We start from the raw sequence: 25,254 nt of genomic DNA, 5'->3' as shown, positions 1-25,254 counted from the left end.
ATAGTAGTTATTAGTTAAACGAAAGCAGAGGGACTCGCCCATAGACCACCCCCTCAGTAATCAGGACAGACGCGTTCGAAAGTGGACAATAGAGAGAGATTAAAACACCAGGGGCTCTATCTTACACCCGGCGCAATGCACGACGCAAGTGTCTTTTGCTAGTTTCCACCCTGCGCAATGATAATTTTCACGTTTAGCGCCACGTTGTTTAAGTAGCAAATGCATTTGCGCTCCCCTTTTGCGCCCATGGGCGTTCTGATCTGAAAACGAGGTGTGTTCAGGCGCATTTTTGGCACATTGCTATGTTGAGGCAACTAAAATAGACTTTGCCATTGACCAACAAAAACCTGGTCTAAAGTAAATGGCCCAAATGTTTTTTTGTTATTTAAAGAGCGCATTAGTAATATGCGCCTATAAACTGGACGGGTTTGCTTATCACATACATGAATGAGCAGCAGCACAAAAACGCTTTTAAATATGAAAGATTAAAGAATTGAATGTAAAAGATTATTATTGAGTCTCTTGGATATAAATGAGGACTAATTATGAGACGTTAGAAGGCACAAAGAGCTGCTTCACCTGCAGCCTGGTAAGTAAATAAATGCTTTGCTTGCAAACAAATGCATCTGTTTTTAAATGTTTTTAAATTCTATCTTACGGATTTATTGTATATGATGACTCTGTACCTGTGGATATGGTAAGATGAGAAACATTTTGAGTAATGCTTTATAAAAATCCCATGGCGCTGTTCTAGTGCTGAAACGCTTCGGCTCTCTGCACGTTTGTAAATTCTTCATCTCTTGTTTGTATTTTTAGAGTACAAACCTTTTCTTGCATATTTGCAAATTATTTTATGAGATTACATTGATTATGTAGGATATCAATACATGTACAGCAATTCAAAGCCTGCTATTTGTACTTCTATGACTGAAAGAAATAGGCTTTTTAAGGTTTTAATTAAAAAAATTAAAATTTTGAATAAAAATGAAAAAAACACAATTATTTAACATTATTCTTAAACTGGTGGTCTTCTTCCTCCGCTTAGTTTTTCAGTTTACAAAGTCCGTCATCTAAATAGGGATTAGACATAGCGCCAGCGCAACTCGTTTTTAAAGGGGATGAGAGCTGAGACTCTCATTGGTTTATTGCACGTTACACCCAAAACACACATTACTCATTGGGAAAATATGTACAACCTTTTCGAACGTGCGCTCGGCGCACAAAAAATATTTTTCCCGTCGTTAAATTAGCAAAAGTGGCATCGGACACGGCCATTTAGACCGTGCGCTGTGCGCTTCAGACGTTGCACTTAGATCGTTAAAATAGGGCCCCACGTGTGAATGTGTCCCTCTTGTAATCAGACCGACCATAATGCATCTTAATCCAAGTATAAACAGCCTTTTAAAGAGACTTGAGACATTGCTAGCCCTTCGCGTAAACGCGCTAAACAGGGAGTGGAAAGTATAGGGGTAGAAATGGGATTGGATGTTTATGTTTCTGTCACACTTCTAAGCACTTCCTGAAACAAAACTACTGTAAAGAATTCAAAGTATTTCAAAACCCCATTTTAAGTGCATGCATTTCTAACTATTATATGTTGAAATCATATGTATCGTAAAAGGGCTGTGGAAATAAGCTGAATTAAAATATTTCATGAACAAATGTACGTGTCAAGTGAGAGTGAATGTTGCTTTACCTTCCACATGTAAAGAATGTAGCTGAGCCTGCCATTGACTTCATAGCTGTATAGAATTAGATAGCAGTCACCTCCATAGAAATAGCCATGCATTTCAGCTTCTACCTCAACCAACTCCAAATTTTCAATACGCCACACCTGAGGATGTAGGATATCTCTTATTCATTCATTTTTTTGGGTTTGTATTTCATTTACCCATTAACTTGTATTCTCATTGAATGTCTCTTTTATTTAAAAGTTTTACCACACTTGCTGTTTATTTCTTCTTCTGTTATAGCTCATTGTAATATTTCTTTAGCTTAACTTCCTGTCGCTCTCACCTGTATTTTACCACTGCCATCATCCACCATGCGCTCTTGTGCTGCAACTTCAGGCATCACATGCATCTTACTGGCATCAAATTTCTCTTGAGGCACATCAGCTGTTTAAAGAAAAAGAAAAACTTTATGTTTGTGGGTAATTTAAAGGTTTCCTTTAAAGTGAATGTGGACTGTACAGTATTGGCACTAACTATGCGGTAGCCGCTTAAAAACTTTTCATGTTAAGTATGGAGCTACAAGATGCATGTGAATAATCCCTCTGAGATACAATATACCTTTGCATTGAAAGGTCAGAGATTTTAATAAAACTTAAAAACGAAATAATTAAACTCTCAATGCTACAAACAAATAATCTGGGTTATGCTATACTGATTCGAGCGAAGTGTAAATGTACGAATGTTGTGATTGGCCCAAAGCAGACTACATATGTCCTGATTTCATACACACTCATACTGGTAATCCTATATTTTGTTACATTCAATATACATTTACAGGGATTAAAGTAAAAAAAATTATTCTGACTGAAATTTTTTTCAGGCCAAGTCATATTCCTTTAACTTACACTTTATGTAGGCGAGACCAATAACATTTTAAGGGTAGATTTTTTTGCCATTAATTCCATATTAAAGTCTCCTGTAGTATATAGGTAGCTGTAGTTTACAGGGAATTTCAGATTAAGGCGAAACAGCTAAATAACTCACTATATAAAAAGAAAACATGAATATCACCACCTTTAATGAATCTTTTATTAATTATTAATTAATTAATTGTAAATGTATTAATTTGAGCATTTTTTGTAATATTTTTTTTAAATCAAAGTTGAAACTGTTAACATTAGTGAATGCACCATGAACTACCGTCAATTACTGTAATGACATAAACAAGAATGCTTATATACTCTATATTTTCATTGTTTGTTCATGTTATATAATGCATTTACTAATGTAAACAAATACAACTTTTTCATATCATATTATTCAGTACACAAACAAATAATCCAGGGTCTGTTCTGTTCACAAAACAGCTTACAGTCACAGCTCTTATACAGTAACGTTATGTATGAATATAAATCCTAAACGAGTAACTCGAGTCAAACTCGTGTACAATAAGCACAGTCTGTAACCATAGTGAAAAATGTAAAATGAATGACTGTACCTTTATCAACAAATTATTATGTTACAATAGAGGCAGCGCTGATGTGCTATTTTGTGCGCAATGTTTCTGCTGTTTACTTTCTCCTAAGACCTAAATGGTCGTGTTTATATGAGGATATTTGCAAAGACTGGATTTTTGACGCATATGTTTATTTAAGGCCAATAAAGCGGCAAAAATACTCACACAATGAGAAGCGAACGCGCGACTTTGCGTGCCCATCTGACACAGAAACAGCGGCCGCATTTTGCACTGTTGTTTTGACTTTGAATGGCTTAAATCACTTGTTTTTAAACTGTGGTGCTTAAATATGTGTACAAATGTTAAGTTTTTGTGACCACACGCAAATGCAACTGCAAGAACCGACATGTGGTTGACATCAAAGTCCCGCGAGAGCATTTCGGAAGCAGTCTCCTCTTATGATTCCTCGAATCGCTCACGGGATTTGGATGTCATCTGCCTCCTGGTTCTTGTGGCGCCACATGAAGTTTACCCACGAGTTTAACAAACCCGTTGTATCAGCCACTGGTTAGATCAGCAGTCAAAAACGGGACGCGGGTGATCACGTACGGGGGAAATCATTTACCCCCAAAATACAGCACCCCTAGTCATACTGTGCAAAGACACGCAAGTTACCTGGCTTTTTGGTTTTCTTAGCCCACGAACTGAAAGCCTTGCCAATCTTCATCATTTCGCTAAGTCAATCTCCAGGTCTTTTACACCTTTATCGATCTCCAAAACATCGGAGCCTTCCTGCATTATAAGTTTGTCCATGCTAGCTGAAATAAAGTTTTACCTCAGCTTAACGTGATACAGCCAGAAAACCCGGAGTGGATCCGGTGCGTGGTGGTTACAGAACGCTTACAGTGGAGAGAGGAACGTGATTTGGCTCCACTCCAGGCTTTGATCACATCCCACTTAAAAAGGTGAATACACGACTCGTCTTTATGAAAAGTGAATTTAATAATTTTTCAATTGACGGAAATCCGTCTAGCGACGGAAAACTTTAATCCATGCATTTACTTTACTGGTAATGTAACAACTTCTCGTACAGGAAAATTGTCAGTACTGATTTACTGTTATTTTGGAAAAATTGTGCTCACTTATGATCTCTTACTGTCATTTATCAGTAATTTACCAGTAAAGACCATATGTATAAAATGGGTCTTATCCTACGCACCTATCTATTGACTTCAGGGGCCCTATCTTGCACCCAGCGCAATTGACTTTGTCAGTGACGCATGTATCATTTGTATTTTGCACCGGCGCACAGCGGGTTTTTCCCTCCACAGAAGCACGTCGGCAAACTAGGGAATGAACTTGCGCTCCCAGCGCGGTTCAGCACAAAAAAAGAGGCGTGTTCCGGCGCAAACCATCCCTGATGCTATTTTGCAGTTTCAAAAAACAATTGCGCCACTGACCAGAAAAAACTAGTCTAAAGTCAGTGGCGCGTTGCGCGTTGTTCATTATGCTATTTTAAGGGCGCATCCTTGACTATAATGTATAGCGTGCACAACGTGCAAACACTTTGCTTATCTAATCTACACAGATGCAACAGTTATTTTTGCAAATCATAAATTGTTACACTAAAAAATATTAATACACGAGATAAGGGAAATCATTGTGGTGAGCATTGTGGTGATAGTTTTTATTTATTGTGTGGCTGCGATCCACCTCCCGTTACACGGCGTGCCCGATTTATGCTGGCAAGCTTGGGATTCCCCCGTATCCTGACATCATTGTAGAGCTTGGCGCAACGATGGGGATGCCAGCTGATGAGACTGTGGCTATTTCCTCTCACGCCTGTTTAACCGACGCTGATTTGGGCGGGTTTCTCCTATCCCCATACAAAACAACTTCTCTGTCTTTGACTGCTCTTACAAGATGTCTCCTCGGCTGTAAACCGCTCCTGGCGTACGCCTGGTAAATCCGTCATAATAATAGCAACCCGCCATGGAACTTGCGCCCTTGCGTTTAAAGGGAATGTTGGATAGCGTTCTGATTGGTTTATTTGACGTTACGCCCAAACCACACCTATGAATAATGAACCTACTTCAGACCAACCCCTTATTGATTTGCGCCTGGTGCAAGAGTTATTTCTCAGGCCGGGAAAATAGCAACAGCGCCCAAGATCCGCCCACAAACTCACTTGCGCTTTGCGCTTCGTACTTGCATTTCAGATCGTTAAAATAGGGCCCCAGGTGTGCAACGCTAATTTGTTTGAGATGATATTATGTAAAAATATTGTTTGACAAGCTATGTTATTTTTTGTTTGCTGGAGGAAATAAAAGAGGACTAGGAAAAGTTACTCAATAGCAGGTGTTTCAAAACTTATTTTTTTTGTTCTTTTATGGCTTTGTTAACTGGGATTTTGCATCCCACAGTTTCAGTTGCAATGTCCGTGGTGCTTAACTCAAGCACATCAGGTGTTAGTAGATCACCCGCACCTGAGGAGAATCAGCTCTGCTTATTTGCGAACCTGAACTTATGCTGCGTTCCAGGCAGGTTTTTAAACCCGTGAGTTACGACTTCAAAACCACGACTCACGACCTTATGCGTTCCAGGCAGCCTGTAACTCAGGAAGCACGGGTAATTCACGGGTTTAAAAACCTGCCTGGAACGCAGCATAATTTGCGGTGCTCTTAGTAGATTGCGTTGGATAAAAATGTATTGGTGTTATTTAATTTGCGCCTTTTTAGTAAATAACCCGAAGATAATACCACTCCAATCAGCGCTTCTTTGGAATTGCGCTCTCACACTAATTTGCCCCATTAAGTAAATCTGGCCCTTGATGTCATACACCAATCAGTTTGCCACATGATATTAAACACACCTGATTACATTGAGCTGCAAGAAGGATGACTGTAGACCTTAGAAAGCTAAACACCCGAAAAGACTAAAAGTAGCAACGTCCTGATGGATAAAACACTACAAAACTCTAAACCGTCAGCCAACCAGACAGACATGTTATAATTGGTCAAACAATGTGATAAAGGCTAATGCTATTTTATATTGTGTGTGTGTTGTAATACTACGCAAGTACTAGACATACCCACTCTTCCTACACCATGTGTCCGTCCCAGACCGACGGTCTGCTCTTTAACAGTCCAGCTCTTGAAGAGTTGTTTAAAGAGAGCCGATTCTCCTCCGTCACTGACTGACTCTACTTTAGTAGTGTGTGGATAACCCTTTAATTTAATAAACTCCTAAAGAAATAAGAAATTTATTGATAAGTTATCATTTTAATGATATACTGCAGGGTGGTGCTTGTCATTAATTGTGAGGCAGAACCCAGGCGCAGGCAACAGTATACACAAAGCGTCTTTATTAACAAAAATGGGAAAATAAAAACCACAAGGGGGTAAAACAATATGACGACAAGTGGAATAAACACTAAACAGACTTGACTATAAAGCATAATCAAAAACAGAAACTCACCAGAGCTCTTGTCATTGCTGCTTGTCTCTCATTTTTGTTGGCTTTTTTCCCCTTCCACACAAATATTGCTACTCCTCCCTGATCCAAAATATAACAGTCCTACAAACAAACAAATCAACGAATATCATATAAGTGAAATAAAGTACTTATTACTACTGTACTTTATTTGTGTGTGTGGGCTTCATAAAACATTAGTGCATCAACAGGAGCCAGGGTGTTTCCTGTTTAAACCTCAGGATTTACATGGATTACCAAAGACCACGGTTTCAGCTACAAATCGTCGCTTATGACTCCTTAGTTTGGGAGGCACCTATAGAAACTATGCAGGACTAGGGCGAGTGTCCTCCAGAACAGGTTTAACAAGCCCTGCTATAATGACCAATGAACAGCTTTCTCAACTCTCTCAAGAGGCTGAAAGGATATTTTTTTACCAAAAGGAGGCCAGGCAGAAAAGTTTAGGAACAACTTGTCTAATAACACTAAGCAATAGAAGAAGAGTATAACCATCAATGTATTTAGCTTTCTTCAGTACTCACATCATGATTCAGCATGTCCTGTGTCAGTGGATTAGTGGCCATCTCTGTGATCTTCATACTGCCATTCTCATCTGATACACTGGGCATATGGAGATTTATTTGATAAGAATAAGAAAAACATCTTGATGTAAAAATTTCATTAAGGCCTAGAAATCATTTCATGCCTTTACATCAACATTCAAAGCATTTCTCATTGTTCACCGCTATGGAGTGAAGCTCAAACGTAAGACGTGTATAACATGTTGAGAAATGCTTTGAATCCCTGACCCAAATGCAAATATCTATCATGTGCTAAATGACTATTTATGCAATTACAAACAGTAAAGGTTTGTGGTATGTACTGGTAAAGGCTGAGCTTAGTCATTTGCTGCTGGTCAGTTATTTCATCAGGCGTTCCACTGGGCAGCACCGCGGGACGTTCACCGAGAATTTCAACCATCATGTCCATTAAAAGAGGAGACTTTGCTTCTGAATCCCCCTCAATCACTCCAATCTCTCCCCGACCTCCTCGTTCACGGTCCCTGATGTCCTTTGCCAGCATCATGCCCTTACAATCAAAAAATAACATAATTGGTTTCTAATTAACAGTGCAAAGAATATAATGCAAAGCCTTTAGGTAAAGACAGCAATAAGCAGTTAATTTTCCAACAGTAAAAATAGCTGATGAGGGCTGGACAGGCATCAAGTTGAAATTCAGTTTAGAAATGGTGTGATGTACAGTATGTCTATGGTATAGAGTTCTCAATGGGTTCGGGTCAAAAATATAAGCAAATGAGTCGGGTCGGGTCGGACCTCGGGCTTAATCTTTTACGCTTCGTGAAAAAAATTATTAATCATTACTGCTGTTCACCGTAAACAAGAAAGTCTGGTCTGGCTGCAGCCGCGTGAGCGTGCATCACTGCGTGCAAGCCTGTTGTCTGGAGAAGAAGAGATGGAGAAAAGTAAACTTGCCGCAGGTGAATTCACCGTTGCTTGCTACTACAGGAGGAAAAGCCGCTTGTTGGGAACATGTTTGAGTTCTTTTTATTTATTATTGTGTCATTTTTATTTAAGGCATATTTATATAGCCTATATTTAAAGTTTATTGTTTCAGTTGTTTGTATTGTTAAAAGGCGTGAACATTAAAGCTTGATTTGAATTCCCGTCTGCTGGTCATGATAATAGCCTAACTTACGTGTATGAGGGAAAAAAAGGCAGGGGGGGTCGGTGGGGTTGGGCCGCGGGTCGGGTTCGGACAGATAATTCACGTTGATGTGTCGGGTAACATCGGGTCCGGGCTTTAAAAGCCACGGGCCGGGTCGGGTCGGGTTGTAATTTTCAGGCCCGTTGAGAACTCTACTATGGTATGCCCGTCTCCTTTTTAATATGACCTGTCCTATCCTACCAGCCCAGTCTCAAGGCAAGTTGTGTTATAGTAACGAAACTTTTGATTAATTTATTCGTTTGATGACACAATTTTTTTTGCTGTTTTTCATGTCTCTGGAGACAAATGTCTTTTTTGTCCTTCCCAGCACGAATTTCTATTAATGGCTGTTCGTGTCTGTGGCACGACTTTCTTTATCGTGTCATTTTATATTTTGTTTTCTCATCGTTCTTTTCAATTTTTGACTATTGTTGCTTGGGGTTTGGGTTACAATCACTTTCTGTGACTTCCTAACCCAAACCCCAACTCCAGGCGAGAATAGTTTTAAAAGCAAACGATATGTAGAAACCAATGCATAAAATTACATTCTAACGCAAATCCCGAATCTGGTCCTAACCCCAAGCGACAATGATTTAAAAATAGAAAAGAATGATGAGAAAATGAGAAAACAAAAGATAAAATGACACGATAAAGAAAGTCTTGCCACATACACGAACAGCCATTGATAGAAATTTGTGCTGGGAAGGACGAAAAAGACATTCGTCTCCAGAGACACGAAAAACAGCGGAAATTCGTGTCATCAAGGCCAGAGCTCAACATTTTTGTGATGAAATATGAAATTTCTGAATGGAAAACTTTTCAGTCATAAAAAACACCTGCAAGGCCTGAAAGAGATCGGAACACGCGGATGACGTCGGACGCTTTTCCACTCTCAGCGCTCCTTCAAAAAAGTGTGCTGCGGCAGGTGGCAAAAATTGCCTGTAACTACCATAAACGCGTTTAGTGTAATTGCCCCCTTACACCGCAGTGTGCATTATTTTAAAATAATTCAATGGACCAGAGTCAATTATTCATCCAATACCACAGACATAAACAGGAACACATATGAATTATTTAACTTTATGTAAACCTTTAAACGTTCCTGTTTGTTGCTTTCAGGTCCATTCCACTGAATAATGGTCTTGCCGAGATCCAAAAGGAAAACACTTCCAGTATCAAAGCTTTTCCAACTCACTTCCACCTGCAAAATAAACAAAATGGTTACTGGCCTCAATGAAATCCTTTTTGGTTGACTTTTGAATTTTAAATTATAATTTGAATGATTAATGATGAAGATTCACAGACTTCTTGTAAACCGTTTACATAGCACACTCAATAAAAAAGAGCTGTGGAATTTTTTTAAATACCATATTTTCAGAACTATAAGTGGCACTTTTTTCATAGTTTGGAGGCTCCTGGAACCTATAGTCAGGTGCGACTTATACGTCAAAATTATTTCATATGAACCATTACTGTCTACAGCCGCGTGAGTCCGCTCTATGCTGTTCCTGTATTTATGTAATTCAATGGATTCAGTGATGTGGAATGATTTCGGGACCTTTTTTAAAGAGCACCAATTATGCTAATAAATTAGCACGTTAGCACCTTATTGTAATATCCCATAGTACATACATGTTATTAAAACTTGAACTAATGCACTGTGAGTCTTATAAATTGCTTACATACCTCACCGATTTCTGCCAGTCTGGAAAACGCTCGGTTTAGTTCCTGTCTCCGCCTCCCAAAATGTCTAGTGTATTCGGATTGGTCAGATGACTACTCAACTGTTATTGGTCAACTGGGTTCGGCGTGTGTTTGAAAGGTTACGCCCCTGACTACGCGTGGGTTTTCCGGTTCTGACTGAGAGTCACAGGCAACGTAAACAAGCGCTATATTTCTCTATAAACGATGGTGTCTGTACTGCCTTACCACTTCAAGCTCGATCCAGAGAGTTCAGACGGCCGTTACGATATAAACGATCTCCGTCAATGAACGCGATTGGATTTAACTTTTTTAGGTGTCCTTAGCTCTGCCAGAATGCTAAACGAAGACGAAAATGTGTTGCAAAGACATCCAAAAGGTAATTATAATGTACTACATTACTTTGCAAACTATATGGAAACACCAAATGTAGCACATAGAAAGTATTTTTTGAAATGATTATAAAACTATTTCACTTATTAACATTATTTTACTATAGTAAACTTTATTATAAAAGCCTGCTTACATACTATATTACTGTTCAAACTATATGGAAACACCAAATGTAGCACATAGAAAGTATTTGTTGAAATGATTATAAAACTATTTCATTTGTTAACATTATTTTACTATAGTAAACTTTATTATAAAAGACTGCTACATACTATATCACTGTGCAAACTATATGGAAACATCAAATGTAGCACAAAAAAGTATTAATTGCAATGAATGTTAGTTCTACATTATTTTACTATGGTAAACTTTATTATGAAAAACCGCTTACTTATAAGTGCTATGTTTTTACTTATTAGGTTTTAAGGAGAATGCAACATGTTCCAGGGCCTCTTACCTGCGTGATTCATCATCCAGGTTTTGCACAAATTGTCTAAATCCCTACACACAGAACATTTATTGTACCGACTATATGCCTTTGAGGTGCAGGACTAGAGTAAGTTTTATTACATTTTTAAACCAATAACACTAAAGTATCATTATAGTAACAAAGTACCCAAAAGAACAAAAGATGTAACTTTAAAGAAAATATAATAGTCAGTCAAAAGTTTTTTTTATTTATTACAAATATATATTTAAATGTTAAACAATATACAAATAAACATACTTTAGTAACCATATTGTGCTCTTGTTTCAAAAATTGTTCAATTCATTTCTTACAGCTATCTATTCAGATAAATGGCATATCAAAGCTTTGTCAGCTGGTGCTATCTAAGACGACACTATAAGGTTATCATCCTGTCGTGTGTTGTTCTCCAGATACGCTTGGAGCTTCCTGATCAGATCGGTCACAATTTTGGCTTTCGACGACCCCTGCACTGAAGATGGCATGCAATCACGTCCTCCTTTGAAGGTCTCTCAAACTGTGATGCCAGGTCCATTGGAATCAGGGCTTCCTTCAGCTTATCTTCAAATACCTCATCAAACACAAGCCTGATCACATCATCCACATAACTGTAGAAATATTGCAGTCAATAAATCTTTTGTTTTGATCATTTATTTCCCTGCTTCATACATTAAGTTTTTAATTATGAATGTATTTGAAATAAAACATTACTGCTTACGGTATGTCACTTGTGTATTTTGGGAACATAGCCTTGTACTTTCCCTCTCCTGCTTTTGTTACGGCTTGGTGACATTGTAATGGATGGCTGCAAGGTACAAATACCTGTAAAATATAAACAAGCAATTAATTTATTGTAAAAGTAAATACTACTTTATTTAACAAAGTTACTAAAATACTTAAATACCTGCACAGCATTCCAATAAATGAGAAAATCAAATTTTTTTTGCTGCAAATCTGAAATCTCAGGCTACAGACGGCAAAGGCATCCACTGATGATGATGATGGAAACATTGTGAAACGATGCTACTGCCTGGGTTCCTATTATTATGCAGAGAAAAAAAACTTTGTCATCATCAGTTATACATTTAAGACTGGTAGTGGTTTCACTAGCTAAATACATCATGTGTGTTACACACCTTTGCTCCTCATATGCCAGTCTGACTCCTTGTACTGTGTGTTATGATGTTGCATGTTTGCATACAGTGTAGAAGGATGTGTCCAGCTGCGAATCTAAGATATAGACAAATAAAACAAACATGTATTCAGTCAAAAAGACATATTATAACAATAGAGTACCATGACTATAAATCGTTAGACTATTCATTAAAACGTTAATGTATTACATATTACATGGCCCAACATTAGCAACACACATTACGTGTTTACTTCGTTTCAAAATCTAAGAAAGCTTCAAGTAAATACAACAGTAAAATACATATAACTTTAAACAAATCATCTGTACTTAGAGTTTCTTGAGTTTGATCATGAGAACAAATTTTACTGGTAACAGTTTAGCTGGCATTTGTATTTGTATTTAGCTTAGCAACTTAGAAAGTTTGTAAACATGTCTAAACCAACATCGATAAAAAAAAAACGATAGTCTGCATAATTCAACATACACGTGTGTAAATATGGTACGTTGTTTATGAAATACAGTATTACAACACAAAACAATTAGCTTGCAAGCTTAGCTCTACACGCACATTATGTTAATCTCCGGTTACCGGTTACGTAATGTACAGTAAAAGGCAAATAATAAACATGAATACTTACAGCCTGTGATCCAGAAGTGCACAGTAATCCAACTTTCAAGAGGAGACGTCGCGCAAATCCAGCTTCGGTTCATGAGAAGCAGTTATTGTGAAAACTCCGTGAACAACTTCTGACTGGATTTTTCCGGAACCGTATTAAACATGATGTCCTCTGTGGAAGTCCATAAAGTGCTATTTTTCCCTCTCATCTAAAGAGACAGCGTCTACTCGAGAGATTTAATCGCTTAAACAATGAAACAAGAGTTTGCAAACAGAGTCAAAGCAGGGACTCACAACCTCCGCCATTTTAGCTCTCTTCTGACTCGGCGCTCCCCACCCTCGTCTTTGAGGGCGTACCCAAGCAAAGCAGAGAGGGCTGAACTATGATAATGTTGGTCTTATCTACGTCACTAATCCCAGGAAGTAAACTGTTGCCTACAATCCGAGTGTTTTTTGTAGTCCTCGAACGTTAGAGACGATAACTCGCGTCATCGTTTTCTTTGAGGTATGTACTTTTTGAATATCGTTAGCATGTACTAATGCACACTTACACACAAAAGTATGTTTAAAAACGTGTATCCCATAATAGGTGCTCTTTAACTTAATTTCCAGATTATGTCCGTTTTTCGGCTTGGATTTTGTGAAATAATTTTCTAAATAAACGCAAAGTATAGTCCACTGTGACTTATATACGTTTATTCCTCTTCAAAATGAATTTTTAACTGATGCGACTTATACTATCGTATAAATACGATAATCAGAATAATATGTTAAACTATGGTCAGGTGAAATCACACTTATGTTTGCACATGCCATATTCATTCTTTATTTTTGGTACTCTAAAATAAAATGTATTCAAGAGCTACATAACACATCTATTTAAAGCCATGAGGATATTTTTTAGTTTTGTTTTGGGGGCATTTTTGGTTAGTAAATAAGATGGAAAGGATGTGATTACTAGTAACATACTGAAGAGTTTCCTCACCTCTGTGCCAGTGACCTTCCTCCTTCCTTTCACGTGAAGCAGTCTTTGAATGTTGTAAGTGTTTGTCTCTACGTGATTCATTCCAGTAGACACACCTCCTGACTTATAACTGAGGAAACAGACAGACAGACATTAATGGTTTGCAAAGATACAGTCTCTTGTCCATTTTGGAATACTCGCTGTTGAATTAGTTCACTTGGTATTCGTGAACACCAAAAAGTGTTGAGCCAGGTGGTTACAAATCAAATTTCATGCAGTTATGAGAAAAGCTATAAGAGGAATTCGAAGAAGTGTGTTTTTCAGAAATTTTAAACAGCAGACAAATTTTTAGGACAGAAAATGATATCATAGAGTGCAATAAAGTCGCTATGGCAAAAAATTCAGAAGAAATTAAAATATATAAAACCATGGTTTTGCCAATGATTATCAAAACACCAAACCTTAAGGATTATTAAGACTTTTTCCAGTAGTCCACTTTACTAACTATCATTAATGTCATATTTAGGCCATATGTACGTGTTACTTATAGTTTTGCAAGACCATTAAAGTAACCCAATGTGTAACATGCTTACATGATGCCCTGTTTGAAGTATCCACAGAAGATGCTGGACTCGTAGTGCTGCACCTCACGATACTGCACAGGTGATGTACCAAGAAAATCATCCAGCTGCATGGCATAGATAGCAGCAGCTCCTTGTTCATCTGTTGAAGATGTGGATCCAATCCAATAATGGATGTCATAGAACACAGATTTGCCAGTTTTTCGTGTCTGCAGATGGGTGAAAGACATTGAGAATGAAAGTCAGTGAAATGAGAAAAAAAATGACATTGAGTTGTGATGACCAAACACCAACAGCAATTTAAGCAGAGAAAGCACTTGTGGTATATTCCTGACATATGTTAGTGTTAAATGTTTGGAGGTTTCAGATTTTTTTAATAATTGCATGCACTTACTGACAGCAGTAAATAGCAGTCACTTTCAAAAAACTGCCCGTGAGCATTTTCCGGGACCAAAACCAGATTCATTTTCTGGGGAAAAAGTTTGACATTATCACAACATTCAGATTAATAGAAAACAAAGTCATGTTATTTTGGGGGAGGGAAAAGCTCAATACGAAAAAGCAACAAACTGTAAAGCTGATAAATGCGACAAAACCATGTGCTTAAACAACATCAGACACAAGACAAACTTTAATGATGATCGGTCTGTATGAAGTTGAACACATCTAATGATCTGTGAAACTTATTCAGAATTTAACCATTTATATTTTCATTTGTTATGTGGCATATTGTAACACAGAGTTTCTCCCAACCAGGGGGTTGGGGCCCCCTCAGCAGATTTCCAAGGGGGCCTCAAAATTACTTAAAATTATTTAAAATTGGACAAAACAAGCATGAAAATAAGCTGAAACAAGCAAAAATCAAGATGTTTCTTTTTTTGAGTAAGTGGGGGGCCTTCAAATATTGTTGTGGGCAACTAGGGGGGCCTCAAAGTGAAAAAGGTTGGGAACCACTGGTCTAACACACAGAAAAACTGGTTTGATGTGTATTGACATTAAGTGTAAATGTCTTGTGTCACAATTAAATATCCATTAACAACAATACATTAATTGTAACATGAAGTCCACGAAAAAGATTGAGAAGAATCTAAATGCAGATAACTTAAAAAAAATCAAAAAATGGAAACATTAATCCATAGCATAAAAGCGAACAAAATAAGATAGCTACACATTACAATAAACAATAACAGACAAGATACAATTTCCGAGGCAAGAAGGTATCAAGGCCAAATGTCTGAATACAATGTTTGCTTTACTTCCTGACTCCTGAGATACCTTCATCCTCAATTTCTCAATCCAAAGGCTGCATACGTCATAAACCACTGTTATTTGTAGTAGTAATATTTCTGCATTTGAAATAATTTACTTCCAGATGTAGTAGTGTAATAGACCAACAATAGAGACATTTGTAAAGATATCCACACTACTTGTTCTTAGTTAAAAACTTATTTTAAAAAAATGGTGCGATCAAAATAATAGCGTGAAGTTTAATGATAATAAGTGAAAATTAGTTAATTCTGTGAAAAACAGCTCATTTTTGTCCTTTATTAAGAAAGAGGGGAAGAAAATGATTGTTATAAAATATATCTGCTGCTGAATTTCTAAGTAATAAGGACTGTTCCATCATTGCTCAGAGGAACAACGCAATTTGATGTAAAAGTTGATTTGAGAAGGGAAAAAAAGTTTAAGATGCTCATGCTCAGCTAAAATGATATCAAATGCTTTAAAATGGCAACAAAATACCAAAACACATGAAAGAAAACAAGCAACTTCTGTTAAAACAGATTGACAGTCATCACCTCTACAAAGATCAAAGATGATCTAAAAGGATCTGTAAGTATTGTGACAGTCAGAAGATGTCTGATAGAAGCTAACCCACATGGAAAGAACCTATATGTGGATATATGTGCATATATGAAACCTATATGCAGCTTATATGCACATATATGCTGCATATATACAGCATATATGCGCATATATGAAACATATATGCAGCTAATATGCACATATATGCAGCACATATACAGCATATATGCACATATATAATAATATATATGCACATATATGAAACCTATATGCAGCTACTATGCACATATATGCTGCACATATACAGCATATATGCCCATATATGCTGCACATATACAGCATATATGCCCATATATGCTGCACATATACAGCATATATGCCCATATATGATAATATATATGCTGCATATATGCAAAATTGAGGTGCATATATGTGCATATACAGGCCATAAATTATGTGAATTATTAAATAAAGTTATGATGTCTGCACATTTAAAACATTTACAAAATCTGTCTACGACATGTATAACAAAATGGTTTAATTTAACAGCTACTGTTCAGTGTTATTTGACAGCGACAGTAGCGCAGATGGTAAAGCGAGTTGTCTAATGATCGGAAGTTTGGGTGTTCGAATCCCAGCAATGGCGTGTGGGATTGCATTTTTTTTTGTAATCGGAAGGTTGGAGGTTTGAACCTTGCTCCTGCAGGTGCAGACTGTCATTGGTTGGACCTTTATTTATGTTTAATTTATTAGCAGCTACAGATTTTAATAATTTTACCAATATATAGGTTAACATATATGTGCATATATGTACATATATGTACATATAATATAGGAAAACGGCCAATTTTATATATGTCACATATATGTAAAACTTATATCAAAACCTATATTATATTGAAACATATATGTTTATATATGTTTTTTCCATGTGGGAAGTTGTTTTCAAGAAGCCCCTGTAAAGCAGGAAAGGCATGAGCAGAATCACATCAACACATCAACTGGCCCAAAGAAACATGGCGTAACATTTTGTGGTCTGATGTGAATAAAATTATCATACTGTATATCGATAGGACCACAGGCGAACCCCAGGTACTGAATTCAAGCCACAATACACTGTAAAGACAGTTGGTAATGCAAAAATCCTGGTATGAAGATGTTTTCATACTAATGTGTTGGGCCTATTTATTGTATACAAGGGAAAATGGATCAGTTTGAATACATCAAAATACTTGAAGAGATTATGTTGACCTTTGCCAAAGAGGAAATGCCACTAAAGTGGGAGTTTCAACAAGACAACAACCCCAAATACACAAGCAAGAGTGCAAAATCTTGGTTCTAGACAGAAAGAATTAAGGTTATGGAGTGTCCAGCTCAATCCCCTGATCTCTACCCCAATGAAAACCTGTGGGTGACTTTAAAATGCAGTTTCTGAAGCAAAACCTATAAATTGATGGGAATTTTGAATCCTGGGCTGAAATATCTGTTTGGTGCCAGAAGTTGGTTGACTCGATTTGATACAGATGTGCAGCAGTTGTCTAAAACAATGGTTATGTTACTAAATATTAGTTATTAATAGTTTAAAGTCAAGGTAAATCTTAATAAATTTCTTCAGTTTTAAGGTTCTACAGAGAAAAATGCTGACATTGCTCTTTTTTTTAACACCACTGTATATATATGGCCGAGCTGTGCGATTGAGTAGAGACGGGGACTAATTTGCATGTTCAAAATCTTTGTGTAGTAGATGAGGCAAGGGTGTAGAGTTACATTTAACCTGTTATAAAGCAAAGATTTAACGATAAAATTACAAGGGGAGTTTATGAATGTCATGTTAATGATTAAAAACAATAAGCTTGAAAAATGTCTTATCTAACATATCTGTTTGTTTCTTTACCTTTAAACGTATATGCTGAAGAACTGTATGGTTTTAACAGTCAGCCTTTAAAAAGTCTACAGTCTGCTTTTTCAGTGTTTTAAAGAAGGCAGTTTTTGTTTCATGTTTAATAAATCTCTTCTCATGTTTCATTCAACGTGTGTGAAGTGGAAGTTACAACCGGTTGTGCCCACCCTGAATTGGGGTTTAATTCTACCAACTATTGTTTTCTTCAAAAATAATTTTTCTTTTATGGTTTTAGGGCATTTTGGGACCCTTTACATGCTTAAAACATGTCATACACATAAAAAATATTTGGCACACACATCTGCCATTAGGCCTAGGCAAATATTGGCACCAGGGCTTGAAAATAAATGTGAAAATGAACTGGTGCATATATCATACATACATCTCCGCCGGAGTGGAGGTCCCCCATTTTGGATTTTCTGTAAGTACATAACTTTTAAATATTCCTCCTAGGGGATTGATTTGAGTGCCACTAAACTTGGTCAACATGAGGCCAAGACATCGGAGATGCTAAATTGCCAAGGGATTTTTGATATCTTGAGCGCTGTTGCCACGGCGAGACGATACATTTATGGCTAAAAAAGGAAACAGGAAGTTTCTTATATCTACTGCATGTTTGATTGTGATCAAACTTGGGGTGTAAGTTTGTTCATGAGGTCAGATTACATCGATGTGTCTACTGTAAGTTACGATAATAACAACACCAACTGGCAGCAGGAAGTCTAACTTAAAACAAATTTTAATAAAGTGCATCTATATTTACCTACAGTAAAAACTGGACAGAATAATGCAAAGACATGGCTAATGTAAATATTTTTACAAATTGTAAACTATATTTAAGTGTATGTAAGGCTCTGAACATGATTACAATTTCAAAAAATATTGCACAGATGTCATAGTTATTGTTCTGTAGGCGTGGGGAAACCATAGACACAGGCCTGGGGGCTCTGTAGCATCCCCTTTTTGACTCCAGTAGTGCGGTAAGTTTTACCTACTGTATTAAGCTAACAGACTGCATTAGTGATATTAGGGACTGGATGGCACATAACTTTCTTATACTAAACTCCTATTAGACTGAGATACTTATTATTGAACCAAATCGCTCCAATCGCTCGAGGACAATGAGACAAACAGACCCAGTTCCTGTTGCTGTGAAGGTCGTCGCACCACTGATCTACTGGCTGTCCTTCAACGTAATGCCCAGCCGATGCGCAACCAACGACCACCGGCTGAACCAGTTTAATCTGCTTACCCGCTTCCTATCCCTACCGTATCTATATATATATATAAATATATATTAATTTCTCCCAAGGGTTTTTGTCCTTCTAGGAGTTTTTCCCACCGGGTTTTCTCTTAGGGGTTTTTTTCGTCCCAGGGAGAGTCAGCCAACTTTGGCTTAACTTAGCACTTTACTGTATACGTTACATTATTAATACGCTCGCTTGTACGGTTTAACCTTAGCCGCTATTAGGGATGTCCCGATCCGATCACGTGATCGGAAATCGGCCCCGATCACGTGGTTTCAGACTCGATCGGAATCGGACGTTACCTCCCGAGCAGGACTCGGATACATATGCAGGGTTTAAAATCCATTAAGTTCTCGCTCTGCTCCGCGCCAGTGTACGCGCTGCGCTGGTGCATGTGAACTGAAGAGAATAGGCTTGTTCGACTTCATCCGGCTGCCGGTTCTTGTGGTGCTGCATGACGTCAAAGTTCCGCGAGAACGATTTAAAAGCAATCTCCTCCGTATGATTTCGCGGATCACTCTCGCGGTAGTTTGACGTCACCCGGCTGTCGATTGTTGCGACGCCGCATGAAGTCGAACAAGCCTATTGACGTGCTTTCATTCATAGGCTTCACACTCGTGCGTGCAAGGAACCCACGACAAAACCGCGTTTTTACTGCTCATTTAAACGACGCGTTTGATCGTTATTGTCAACATGTGCTCAGACGCAGTACCGCGTCTCACTCAGAACCTCAAGAACGCGCATTCGCGCAGGATCATTTGACATTACTGTAGAGATGAGAGAGAGAGAGAGAGAGAGAGAGAGAGAGAGAGAGAGAGAGAGAGAGAGAGAGAGAGAGAGAGAGAGAGAGAGAGAGAGAGAGAGAGAAAGAGAGGTAAGAATGGTGCCCATGTCGAAAAAACTTAATAGAAGTCTAGAAACAAAGTATTAAAGTACGTATAGCCATGTCACTCATCTCATTACAAAATGTTAACCAGATAACTGGATACAACTGATTGTATAGTTTAATAAAATAATGTATTTTGATTATACAAATGAATCACGACCTAACTATTTGTATTTTATAACTAACTGCTGACCAGCTTAGGGAATCTCTATGGCTAATTTATAAGATATATTGCTGAATCCGTATGTTGTTTTTCTTGTTAATTGAGTCTTTTTGGGTAGCCTATCTTATGCCTAGAATGAGTCAAGGAGGTTGAGTCTTATAACTTCATTCAAAGTTTGATCAATTGTGCATAATGACATGTGCACCAAATGCATATAGGGTGTCAGACTCATAGATTTGCATAATTTAAAGTTCAGGTTTTAAAGTTTGGGTCAACATGTGGCACAGCTTTAAAACTGAAACCTATAAAATCCTATCAGAGATACAAAATGTCATTGAAACACACCCAGTGCTTTGCTGTCATCAGGATTAAACATGTTACCCCTCGAACCCTCCCTCCCAACAGAGCCTCCCCACAAAACAAACCCCAATTTAACCCCTGAACATATATAGTATATATTCATTATTTTTTAACACATCTGTAGTTATGCGCTGGCACAGAGTTAGACTCTTTTGACTCCACACAGAAACAGCAATGCGTGCGGCATGCCATAAGGAACATCCTGCACTGGTTCTGTTTTTTCGCTCTTCTTTATTCTTTTTTTTATGTATTATAGAAGTATCGGATCGGGACTCGGTATCGGCAGATACTCAAAATCAAATGACTCGGACTCGAGGGCAAAAAAACCTGATCGGGACATCCCTAGCCGCTATATTCTACTTCTTATATTATCTATTGATTTTCTGTGTTCTCCTCTACATCTACTCATGTAAAGCTGCTTTGCAACAATTAACAATTGTGAAAAGCGCTATATAAATAAAATTGAATTGAATTGAATTGAACTGTATACTCCCCAACTTTGTCTATAGCAACTTTAAAATAGTCCACTTGATAATTAAGTCACCACTTAAATTCAGGTGTCCACTGTGCATAATTTTCTGAAAACTTACATATAAAATTTGTTGTTAATTTTGGGGCCCTTAACATACTCAGGAACTCTGGAAATTTGGCACGCACATCAGGGGTCATCGCGCTTTACGCCCTGGCAAAGACTAGTACTTGGGCGTGTCAGATTTATTTATTTTTGTCAAAAAACCTTGGTGCACATTTTTATACATATGCAAAACTTGGTACATATTTGTTCTCATCGACCTGAACAACACTCGGCCTGACGCCCATTAGCTCCGCCCAACAGGAAGTCCGTATTTTCAGAAAAGTGCATGTTGCGAACTTTGAAATACTCCTTCTAGTGCATTCATGCAACTTTAAACAACTTTTGTTAACTCTCCCTGAAATGCAGCAGCAAAAACCATTTATCCTTATGTTAAGTACCAACAACTTGTGACAATATACTTTCTTTTCCTTACTTGGTTAATGAGTTCAGGATAGTGTTTTTGTCATGTGATTTATGAATTAAAATAACAAGTTTGTAGTTATCAGTCTGTTGCATTTCTTTGATTGTTTTTGTAAAATGACCGACTGTAACTGTGGGCTTGTTAAGTCTGACGTCATGCAGCACTTCAACCGATCTCAAATTCCATATAGGGAAATAACAAAAAATCACACTAATGTACACTCATATCATAATGCAAAACTACCAGAAACAAACAATCCTAGTTTCATCTCCACAACAAAACCGAGATGATCAGACATGGACTCATGCATTTTTTATGAATTATTATATATACTGTCTGTGATTCAGTGAGCCTGGAGACTGATCTGTACACTGAGAGTTTATAAACCTTTCGCTTAAATGTGTAATATAAATAAATAGTGCTCATAAATGGCTGTTTAAATAGTATCCTCTATTGAAATGAGTGGAGGCTTGGACCCGGAAACAATATCCTTACGTCATGACTCATGATTTAACAAGCCCATAGATGGAGAGAAAAGGACAATCCACAAACACAACAACATGAAGACAAGTAATGTACATCAGAATCTCTGAAACTAGCAGCATCATTAAACATTACTCTCATTTGCATCAGTTAATATTACAATTCTGCTAAATGTTTCTGAATGAAGTCTTCATGTAGTAAAGTGAAATAAAGCAACACAATCATTTGCATATCAGAATTGTGCCACAAGACTTTTGCTGAACTCTTAAGAGTATTTAAGAGTAAAATCGACATAAAATGTCAAATCTTAAAAGTAAAATGGTGGACGCCAAATGACAGACATCATGAGAAAAGCTATCAGCCAAAAAAGTAGTCGTTTAAACATGTTTGTGAACCATCCTATGGAAAGCATCCCAATTAGATGATATAAAAAATATTTTTTAAAGTCTTGAATTGCAAACATACCTCAATTCTCCAAATGATGACACCTGTGGTGTTTGTGACAGCTCGAAATGTTTGTTGCATGATTCAACAGTGTGTAGCAAACTGCATATGAATAAAGAAAACATTACATTAGACTATTCATCACAAACTATGTCTGGATTGTGTTCAATTGTGCTAAAAGTATTTTATTAATTGTGAGTTTTTTATATTAAGTGGCTTAAATATATAACAGTTTTTACAAAGCATGCTTAATTGTTACAAAGTGTAGTTCGAAAAGCAAGCACTTACCTTAAAATAAGAAAAAACTATATAAATTTTTAGTGAATGTTTCTCCTCAGACCGACGGGTGCAAATGTTGATGTGTGCAGTCCAGTCGGGGACAAGTGTGGCATCCGCCCTGACGCACCAAGCAAAATATCTCCTTTTTTGTCCTGTTCTCCCTCTTCCTTTTCACTTATTTTAATAATACTTCATTTGATTGTATTTGCCTGCTGTCACGTCATGCCGAACTCACTGGCCAATCAGAATAAAGAGATAAGAAAAGAAGCACAGTATAGGCAAATGAGTAATGTAAACAAGGGAGACATATTCAAAAGACAAAGAAAATAGTCAGAAGAAGCCATGGAGCAGGTGCTGGGGTGTAGAGCATCATGGGTTTGCTTGCAACCAGCAGGTGCATCGCTTATAAGTATACACTAGCCAACATCTGAACATGTGGATCAAAACCTTTCATTTTGAACAATACCTGTTCATGGACAACTTTGATGATCTTTTTGTATCCGCTTCAAATGTTGACTAGTTTACTGGTTTTCAACTTCTAGCTTTTTTCTACTTGTCATCACTGAATGGCTCTGTATACAAAACAGTACAGCTTAAGAGACTAGGCATTCATGTCTCCTGTATATGTAAGTGCCTGTTTATTTGAAAAATGCAAATAAATCTGAATAAGTCCCTCTAGTTGATAATGTTGATTCACAAACAAAATGACATATTCAAACATTCTCTGAAAACATTTTCTTCATGTTTTCAAATAGCTTGGATGTAACTCAACACCCTTGCTTTATTTATTATACACAGAGCCGTGAATATGCAAATCATTTCCCACCTCCAGTCGGTAACATCAGTCAACAACACCTGATCCACTCAATAAACTGCAGTAAACACAACACACTGATAAGTGTAAATACTGGTTTGATTCAGTCATATATAGGTTTGAACTAGAAACTGATTCAGAAGAGGAGGAGGAAGAGTAAATTGTACTGAGACATCATGTCCTGATCCTGAAGATCTTCTGTCCTACAGGTTTCAGCATCAACCTCACATCTGAACAAACTCGTCAAGGTATTCAGTGTTACTTTAAAATGACAGGCAGATGTATCAAAGCAGGCTTGGAGATCAACGTGTTACACAATCCATGTTCCTGAGATAACAGAAAGGCGGTTTCAATCTGTGTTTTTGAGAGAAAAATAAAAGGATAAAATACTCAGCAGTCGTGTTGACTGATAAATTTGCTCATGGTTTGTCTTAAAGCATATTAAAAACACCACATTGACATATAAACAACAATAACAACTTGATTCTCAACAACATAAAAAACAACATACATTTAGTTTTTCATCATCTCATGGGCTGAATGCAAGTGTCCCCATAACCACATACAGTGGATTAAATGCAATTTCTTTATATCATTTTACAGAAAACCCGTTGAAGTTACATAGAAAGCTGCTGGTTGTGACAAATATTGTTATTTATGTTGTTTTTCATATGATGAAACACCAAATTTTTTTTTAATGTTGTAAACACTGTCTTTGAAAGTGAATAACGCTTAGGTTACCCACGTAACCCCGGTTCCCTAAAATAACGGGAACGAAGCATTGCGTCAGTTTGCTGACGCTATGGGGGGAAACTCCTGTTTACTCCGTGATTGAAGCCTATTGGTTAACGTCTGTAGAAAATACAGACCAATGACGTTTGAGCCCACGCGGGGCGTGGCGCACGTCCCTATATAAGCCGGGAAAATACGTCAAGAGCTCATTATTATTCGACTGAAGCGCGCAGCCGAATAACACTCGCTGCATAGACGTTTGTAGCACGGCCAGCGACCCAATGCTTCGTTCCCGTTATTTCAGGGAACCGGGGTTACGTGAGTAACCTAAGCGTTCCCTTTCAATACGGTTCACTTCGCATTGGAGGAACGTAATCCCATCCTGCCGTGCATACACAACGGACTGAGGTGCCCTTACCGGAGAGACACTGCATGTGGCCCTAACCCAGCATATACATAGCTCTAGCGAGCCAGGGCCGGCGTCAAGGGGGGGCATTCGCGGGCAGTGCCCCCCCCCAAACAGGTTGTTGTGCCCCCCTACAAAGTTTTTTATTAATTTAATATATATCAAGAATAATTAAAATAAATTAAACATTGATTGTTTCATGACTTGTAATGTAATCAAATGAGGAAAATATAGTGGATATTAGGGGTGTGCCGGTTTCAGAATTGGTGATGACGGTTATGACGTGAGTCAAATGTGACGGTTCATAACATAACCGTCTGTGGGGGGCGTTTTGCTCGTTTAAATGCTTGTGGATTGACGCGAAAGTGTAATTTTACCATAAAATCATGAATGTGATGCCAGGTGTTTTAAACAGTAATGACTTTAAGCAATTTAACAGAAAGCAATGAAATATTTAAAAAAACACACTGTTGACAGAAGACTGCGCTGTCACTCTCTGCTCAGCATAAATGAATCCTCTCTCATCTATTTTGATAATCTTCAGAGAAACAGATTTAA

At 37.6% G+C, this 25,254-nt stretch overlaps 2 protein-coding genes and 1 long non-coding RNA gene across 4 annotated transcripts in view; 1 reads left to right on the top strand and 2 right to left on the bottom strand.

Annotated features, from left to right (window-relative positions):
• avil (advillin) overlaps positions 1-22,969 on the bottom strand; it is a 31,304-nt gene extending 8,335 nt beyond the window's left edge. For both annotated transcript variants that reach the window (XM_065241960.2, XM_065241961.2), the window contains exons 1-12: positions 22,754-22,969; positions 22,487-22,567; positions 14,576-14,650; positions 14,194-14,390; positions 13,622-13,730; positions 9,416-9,526; positions 7,484-7,689; positions 7,143-7,221; positions 6,607-6,705; positions 6,221-6,374; positions 2,017-2,117; positions 1,697-1,834 (exon numbers count right to left, since the gene is read on the bottom strand). In XM_065241960.2, the coding sequence (XP_065098032.1) occupies positions 1,697-1,834; positions 2,017-2,117; positions 6,221-6,374; positions 6,607-6,705; positions 7,143-7,221; positions 7,484-7,689; positions 9,416-9,526; positions 13,622-13,730; positions 14,194-14,390; positions 14,576-14,650; positions 22,487-22,546 (1,329 nt within the window). In that variant the 5' untranslated portion in view covers positions 22,547-22,567; positions 22,754-22,969. The remainder of the gene's footprint in view (positions 1-1,696; positions 1,835-2,016; positions 2,118-6,220; positions 6,375-6,606; positions 6,706-7,142; positions 7,222-7,483; positions 7,690-9,415; positions 9,527-13,621; positions 13,731-14,193; positions 14,391-14,575; positions 14,651-22,486; positions 22,568-22,753) is intronic.
• Positions 11,071-13,230, bottom strand: LOC135719309 (uncharacterized). The gene is made up of 4 exons (XR_010521067.2): positions 12,022-13,230; positions 11,790-11,923; positions 11,604-11,707; positions 11,071-11,493 (listed from the first exon to the last, which is right to left on the bottom strand). It is a non-coding gene; the product is annotated as an uncharacterized lncRNA (long non-coding RNA).
• A 783-nt stretch (positions 22,970-23,752) lies between the features above and the next one.
• slc11a2 (solute carrier family 11 member 2) overlaps positions 23,753-25,254 on the top strand; it is a 93,461-nt gene continuing 91,959 nt past the window's right edge. The window contains exon 1 of the mRNA XM_065241956.1: positions 23,753-23,758. The gene's annotated coding sequence lies outside the window, so the exon portion shown is untranslated. The remainder of the gene's footprint in view (positions 23,759-25,254) is intronic.

This window comes from Paramisgurnus dabryanus, chromosome 14, assembly GCF_030506205.2.
Source record: "Paramisgurnus dabryanus chromosome 14, PD_genome_1.1, whole genome shotgun sequence".
Taxonomy (NCBI): Eukaryota; Metazoa; Chordata; class Actinopteri; order Cypriniformes; family Cobitidae; genus Paramisgurnus; species Paramisgurnus dabryanus.
Note: the sequence above shows the minus strand (reverse complement) of the source record. Positions and strands in the feature narration are given on the sequence as shown.